Genomic DNA, 7688 nt, shown 5'->3' on the forward strand with positions numbered 1-7688 from the left:
AGCCCCGACTGGTGGAGGGCTGCAGTGATGGTTGACTTTCTACAACTTTCTCCCATCTCCCGACTGCATCTCTGGAGCTCAGTCACAGTCATCTGAAGAAATGGACAGCACCTAAGTTAAATATATGAGTGTCACAGCAAAGGGTCTGAATACTTATGACCATGTGATATTTCAGTTTTTCTTTTTTAATAAATCAGCAAAAATGTCAAATTCTGTGTTTTTCTGTCAATATGGGGTGCTGTGTGTACATTAATGAGGGAAAAAATGAACTTAAATGATTTTAGCATATGGCTGCAATATAACAAAGAGTGAAAAATTTAAGGGGGTCTGAATACTTTCCGTACCCACTGTATATAAACTATACTTCACATACAGGAGAAGGAGAAGCCACATGAGGGCGCTCGACCCATGAGAGCCATTTTCCTATCGGATGGCAACATCCTCACCACAGGTTTCAGTCGCATGAGTGAGAGACAGCTAGCCCTGTGGAACATGGTAAGCTGCTTCAGGATTGTTGACCCCACTACATAAGTCCAGACATGATGGGCTCGACATTTCTCATAATATTCAGTTTGTGTGAAATGTAGTTCTTTTTGTTCAGAGAACAGGTTTTTCCTTTAAGTCATCAGTAAAAATGAAGCAGTGTACACATTAAATGAGCACCATGTTCACACTTTTATTGCTATGGAATCTACTGCATTATTCATAACTAATGTACAACCATGTAGGCTAACACCCACCTCTTCCTGTTTCTTGAAGATTCTTACCATTTCTGTATTCATAGTCTTTCCACAGGTGTCAGATTAATAATTATGCTTTTTTTCTAGCAAAACTTGGAGGAACCCATGACTGTTAATGAGGTGGACACCAGTAATGGAGTGCTCTTGCCATTCTATGACCCAGACACCAATGTTGTTTACCTCTGTGGGAAGGTAAATTTCATTTTCCAGCACTCCATCAAACATTATTATAACACAGAGCCAGAAGTCTGAATTTGATTTCCACTAGCTAAATACATACATTCATGGCCAAAAATATTAGCACTCCAGCATTTCTGTCAGATCATTCACCACTTCTCCCAAAAAAATTGTTGCAATCACAAATTCTCTGGTATTCTCATGTTTATTTTTTATTTGTATTGGAACAACACAACAATGCAGAGGGGAAAAAAAGCCAAACTTGATACATTCCACCTAGAACTCTTAAAATGGGCTGGACAGAATTGTTGACACCCTCAACTTCATAATGGGTAACACACCCTTTGGACAAAATAACTGAAATCAATCACTTCCAGTAACCATCAGAGTTTCTTACACTTCTCTACTGGAATTTTGAACCATTCTTTTTTGCCATCTGCTCTGGGTCTTTCAGATTTGAAGGGTTCCTTCTCCCAACTGCTGTTCTGAGGTCTCTACACAGGCATTCTATGGGATTTAGAAAACATCTTGACAATGTTGCGCACACTGGACACAGAAACAGCCAGATCTCTGGAGATGGACTTGTAGCCTTGAGATTGTCCAGGCTTTTCCACTACTGTGGTTCTCAAATCCTCAGACAAATTCTTTGCTCTTCTTTCTTTTCTCCATTCTCAGTGTGGTCCACATGACACAAGGCTTGACTCAGCTTTTCTCCATTTTAACTAGTTGCATGTTTGATTTCTTTACTGCCAGGACCTGTTGGTTGCTACAGGTGAGTTTCATTACAAGTTAAAGGAGAACCACCTGCTTGAAATAAAACTATTTCAATAGTTCTGTATAGTCCATTTTTGGAGTTCTGTGTGGAGCGTATCAGATTTGGCTTTTTTTTTCTTTGCTTGTTGTTCCAATGCAAGGAAAAGAGATGAACATGAGGACAGCAAAGAATTTGTGATTGCAACAATCTTATGGGAGAAGTAGTGTGTTATCTGACAGAAATGCAGGGGTGCCAATATTTTTGGCCATGACTATAAATAAAATTCTTCTTTCTTCCCTGACAGGGTGACAGCAGCATCCGTTACTTTGAAATCACAGATGAGGCTCCATATGTTCACTTCCTCAACACCTTTGTCTCCAAGGAGCCCCAGAGGGGCATGGGCTACATGACCAAGAGGGGCCTTGATGTGAATAAGTGTGAAATTGCAAGGTAAACTAAGACAAATTGTTAAAAATTCCCTGTTCTAAAGCTGTTTTTTGCCTTTGTTTAATAAAGCACTGAACTGCGGGTAATTGGCTTGCATTTGTATGTTGCCAGGTTCTATAAACTGCATGAAAGGAAGTGTGAGCCTATTGTGATGACTGTACCTAGAAAGGTGAGTCCTCATGCTAAGTGGCCATGGTTACTGATGTCTGATCTACCTGTTCCCTCAGCAGCCTAGTGAAGCCTTGGTTATAGAGCGTTCCTCACACCCTGTCGCTGTGTCCTTTCCCCTTCAGTCGGACCTGTTCCAGGACGACTTGTACCCAGACACAGCTGGCCCGGACCCTGCCTTGGAGGCTGAGGAGTGGTTTGAGGGCAAGAATGGAGACCCCATCCTCATCTCCCTCAAGAATGGCTATGTCCCGGTCAAGAATCGTGAATTCAAGGTGGTAAAAAAGAACATTTTGGACAACAAGGTGACCAAGAAAACAGAGCACTCAGACCCTGCCACCAAGGCTGCCTCTCCGACTCCATCGATTGTGAGTGTTTGTTTTTCCTCAGCTCTCCAGATTGTCTGTCTGATAAATGCAACCAATATTACATCAGATGGTCAGTTCACACAGTAGAGTAGGGCAATATGGATATTTTCTTAAGCTCACACTTAAGCAAATTGATGAGGAACTTCATTGTGAACTGTTTGGACTGACACTAAAGATTATTTTCATTATCTTTTGATCTGCCAACTATTTTCTCAAATTATCATTTGGTCTATAAAATGGCAGAAAATAGCATAAGTGCACAAGCTGACTTCTTGATAGAACTAGGAAACATTTGTTGTTTTCTTAAATGTTTAATTTGGTTAACTCACACCACCATCTCAGACATTAATGCCCCTCGCTACTGGCCTCTAGCCCTCTAGAGGTCGTAGCGTTAGACAAACTGTACGTGTAAGAAGCAGGGCAGGTTGCTGGCTGTGTTCACTAGGCGGTTTATAGATCTTGATAATTCACTCTTACCCACAAACTGAGGGGTCTGTTGCTGCTCTGGGCGTCCTGCCGCACTTCACCCACAACATAGTCAACCTCCTGGGACCCAGCCCGTGTGCGTTTACAGTTCTGTAATCACAGGCCACTGGGCTCCAGCACTGGCAAAACTTTTTTTTCCTTCTTAATCCTTATTTAGACAGGGTACGTTTACTGAGAGGCTAACTCTCATTTGCTGGAACGCCCTGATCACATTCACACAGTTACACCTGGAAGCTGCCCAGTACAACCACAGACTGACCTGCTGGCCACTGGTTCAGGGCCTTGCTCAGAGCCATTACATGAAGGTGGGGCAAGCATGGCTTTCCCACCAGACCCGCCCAGTTTTAATCCTGTTGGTCCAGGGATTGAACCAGCAACCTTCCTGTAAGCTCACTTCTCCAACCTTCTCCTTCTCCAAGGCCTTAACCCTTAGAGCACCAGGCCTTGCTACATGGACTGTAGGTGGTGCTTTTGCCACTGGAGTTGTCTTGTGTTCTGTTGAGATGTGCCTTAGGTTAGAGAGTTGTTCAGCTGTGACTGTAGTTGTGTGCTGGTTTCACAACAAGGTGGCTGTAGCAGTTTTTTGATATTAATGGTTATTTCTTGTGTCTCCCACAGAAATCTGAAGCCAAGCTGGAGGAGATCTTGAAAGAAATCAAATCCCTCAAGGACCTGGTCAGCAGTCAGGAGAAGCGAATCATCAAACTTGAAGAGCAAATGTCTAAAATTGCCATCTAAGGAACCTGTACCCAACCCACTACAATTCAGGACGTTCCATTGGCTGGGAGGCGGGCAGGACTGGTCACTGCCTATCTCAATGGCAGTGTTTGGTCCAAGTCCCACCGAGCACCAATCCCTAGCAACATTCCAGATGAACCTTTTCTTAGGCAGCCCCCACCCCTCAGTTTATTACATGTGGAATAAGGACATGTGGCAAATTTAGCAGAGAATACTGAATACTTTGTGTCAACAAAGGACTTCCCTTTTATTCTGTGGCAGTCTTTTTATTTTATCTACTTGTATAAAAAGGTCTTACATAATTACTTTAGTTTTAGAATAAACTCTCGTGTCAACAGTTCCAAATAACCAGGGTATACCCAAATATTTTTTTAAATAGGCATCAGTGTTTCATGTTACCATATATCCCAAAATTATGTTGCCAAATTTGAAATTTTGTTTACACCTCCTTAACAGTATTTCTTTCAAAATACAAATGAGGATGCTCTGTCTAGTAGCCTGCTTTATGAAAAGACGAGGATTTCATCAATTAAAATGATTTAAATAAATTGAATAATTATGAATGGAAGATTGACATCCAGTAATTAGAAGGAAATAAATTTTGATTGAAGACATTTAGCTGCCACAGTCCAACATCAAACACTCAGATACTTTATAAATGACATATTCTTGCTGTCTGTGTTGAAGCTGCACAAATCGGTTCCTGCTTTCTGCCATTTCTTTTTGTTCCTCTTGCTCTCACCATTCTGACTGTGGACCCAGTTGTTCACATAAACATGCATTCCTTTCTACCTTGTTTCATTAACATGTGCTTATTGGAGAAAACAACTAAAGCATTCCACAAATCTCAGTAGCACTTTTTGGTGTAAAGGAAGAAAAAAGATTTTGACTGTAGTGATTTGGTTACACTGGTTGATTGTCATTGTGACACTTTGTGCTGACTATGGAAGGATCAAATTTTTAACCTTTGAGTGGGAAAATGTCTGTCAGCTCTTTGGTTCTGTGAGAGGTGCAGTCACCAACCTCAGTGTTTAGTATCCATGGGCTTGCTCGGCACACAGGCGTAGTCAAGTGTAGTTGGGATTATTTATTGTCACTGTTCCTTTGCATTATATGCCATCTCACATCTGTGTTTTCTGAAAAAACAAAAGAGGAACTGATATAAAATGACACCAAGTGATAAAACTGGAGATTGCTACAGAAACTTAAATGGCCTAGATTCTGTGTGAATGTGTCTTTGGCCTTTTGGGCACCCCTCACTGTGGGCGTTCCTGCTTTGTTTCTTATTATGGGTGGGTGGGTGGGGTAAAATTGATTCACAGTTGAACATCCAAGGCTCGCCTCTGACTTGGACAAATTGAATAGTTGGGTTATTACTTCACTGTTAATTTTAGCCTGTTTCTTGTTCCAGCTGTTCTTGTATCCCTCTCAGCACTTCCACTTCTTGCTGGTTTTTAAATGGGTATTTCTCAGATTCCCCAGATCAGTATAAAATAAGCCACCCATGTCCAGCCTGAGCTGTTTTGTTCCGATAGAAGTGCTATTTTCTCGATGCTTTAGATTTGTTTCCCAGTGGGAAGCTGAGACGGGTAATGGTTGAGTCTGTTGTTTGCCTTCAGTAAATATTACTAAAGACCTGAAAGTGCCATAGAGGTGACCATGGAAGTGTTTTGAGAGTAGTAGTTGTGTAGTAAATGGGAGATGTGATACGTGCCCAGATTTAAAACCACTTTGTGGTGCTATAGTTGGTAAGAACACCGTATTCCTAAAGTACTGCATGTCAGCTCTGTGGATGACATCATGAAATCCTGCCAGATAAAACCGCAATACACCAGGCAGCATTACCGCTCAGGGTTTGCACCCTTAACATTTTGATACTTTTCACTTTGGTACAGAGCATCTTAAACACTGATGCAACACCGAGAAGCTGTCGCCTGGGCTTTCGGCCCTTTGAGTTATTGTGGCTTGACGATCCAATATGAGCAGTGAGTTGTAGAATATTAGTGACAGGAAACGCTATAGAAATGCAGGTCTGACACAAATTACATTGCCCTGTCTTATATATCAGACTGCTACTCTATGGATTCTTTCTTGGCACAACATCTGCGTTTTGAGGAGGAGTAGTAGTGTATAGCGATTCAGGGACACTGTAGGTTGGAGAAATGTGCAGCTGAGAGATAGATGTATGTGTGTAATTAAGGTCTAGAAAAAGGAGTGAAAGCTGTGTAAATACCATGACCATATTTTCTGTATTTTTTTTTTCCCCCATTTTGTGGTTGTGCTGAAGAGGGTGTTTGTATGGGAGGTGGGTTTTAAACGTTTCCCCTAGCCTGTGTCCTCTGCACCTTGCCATAATGCATCACGAGAAAAGCAGAACCTCTTCTACTGGGAGTCGTATGGATATCAAGAAAGAAAATCGCCTCATGTGGGGGTCTGCTCGGCATTTGTGTTCATTATTCTTGCTTCAAGTATCAAACATTGATTATAAAAAAAATTAATAAAGAATTTTTAAAACAGGCTCATCGTACAGGTTTGAAATGTGCTAATTTGTTTGCTTATCTTTTGCATTCAGCCATTACTGCTTTTAGGATTGTCTTCACTGAAAACTCCCTGTGAATAGTCAAGACTGACATTATCCAGTATTCTTGCCAACAAACCCCATGAAAAGTCCAAAGCCAATATATTAGTCGTTGTCTCTTGTTGCTTCACAACTTTGTCAACCTGTCTGTGGCACTGGGCTCCAAGCCCAGTTCCTCAGGAGACCTGAGTCTTTATAAACACTCCACAAATATACAAAAGCTGGGTGTTGCAGTTTTTGTAAATTGTTACTCAAATAGTTGTAAAAGATGAAATGAAAAGCTGAAGTTGGGACTCAGCATCCACACAATTAATATAGGCTGATTTTATTTAGAATAAACCTACAACTTTGCTCCCAGAATCTATTTTCATAATGTGTTGAAGCCTCCACACACCAGTAGCCCCACTGCTGAGATCTCAGGACTGTTTTATCCAACCAAAGAGGCCTATTCAGTTTTACTATCATGACAAAAAACATCAAGGCAAACACCACTGGTTAAGATGGAAACGGCTAATGTTGCAACTACAAATCCATTTTTAATGAAAAAGAATGACAAATAACTGACTAGAGTCTGACAGAACGGTGAACAGCAGCCTGTTTGTGGTCAGACAATGTGGACACAGTCTCTTCCCAGCAGCACACAGCTTTAGATTCTGAACCAGAAACTCAGCAGAGAGGACATCTGAATCGCACCAAGTTTGAAAATTCATTCCTTGATCTATATCATAGTGTATGTCTTTGTTTAAAAACAAACATGAAACTAATAATTTCTTGAATGTTAACTTTTCCTGGTAATTTTGCCTTAAGTAGAAAGGCCTTGTTACTAAATATAATCTTTAACATTAGGTTCCTGCTGCTTTGTCATCTGGTTAAGATAGTCAGCCACAATGTATGCTTTTATTTTCATATATCCATCATAATCTGATATGTTTATGTTACCTTAATGTTTTTAAAAAGCCATGGAGCTACCAGTGTGCAGAGCTTCTGATGGTACCCCCAGGAGTCATCAGTCTTAATAATGTGACTCTTGGAGCTTTTAAGCTGAATACAAAAAGAATAGCTGAAGATTTGCTGAATTGTTTAAAGGTTGAATGTTTTTTTTCTAGCTGAAAGTGTGCTGAAGCTATAAAGGCTGAAAGAGGAGGAAGATTTGAAGATTCTCCCATTCATCTGAATGGGAAAAATTGGTGAAAAAAAAACCCTGAATATTTTAAAAAGTATACAGATTATAA

General features: G+C 40.8%; 1 protein-coding gene across 1 annotated transcript in view; it reads left to right on the plus strand.

Moving 5' to 3' along the window:
- coro1ca (coronin, actin binding protein, 1Ca) overlaps positions 1–6395 on the plus strand; it is a 33066-nt gene extending 26671 nt beyond the window's left edge. Inside the window, exons 6-11 of the mRNA XM_020594488.1 lie at positions 376–495; positions 828–932; positions 1976–2121; positions 2230–2287; positions 2412–2654; positions 3759–6395. Of these exons, the coding sequence (XP_020450144.1) occupies positions 376–495; positions 828–932; positions 1976–2121; positions 2230–2287; positions 2412–2654; positions 3759–3878 (792 nt within the window). The 3' untranslated portion in view covers positions 3879–6395. The remainder of the gene's footprint in view (positions 1–375; positions 496–827; positions 933–1975; positions 2122–2229; positions 2288–2411; positions 2655–3758) is intronic.
- Positions 6396–7688: the final 1293 nt, after the last annotated feature.

The sequence above is a fragment of the Monopterus albus genome, unplaced genomic scaffold (assembly GCF_001952655.1).
Source record: "Monopterus albus unplaced genomic scaffold, M_albus_1.0 scaffold23.1, whole genome shotgun sequence".
NCBI lineage: Eukaryota > Metazoa > Chordata > Actinopteri > Synbranchiformes > Synbranchidae > Monopterus > Monopterus albus.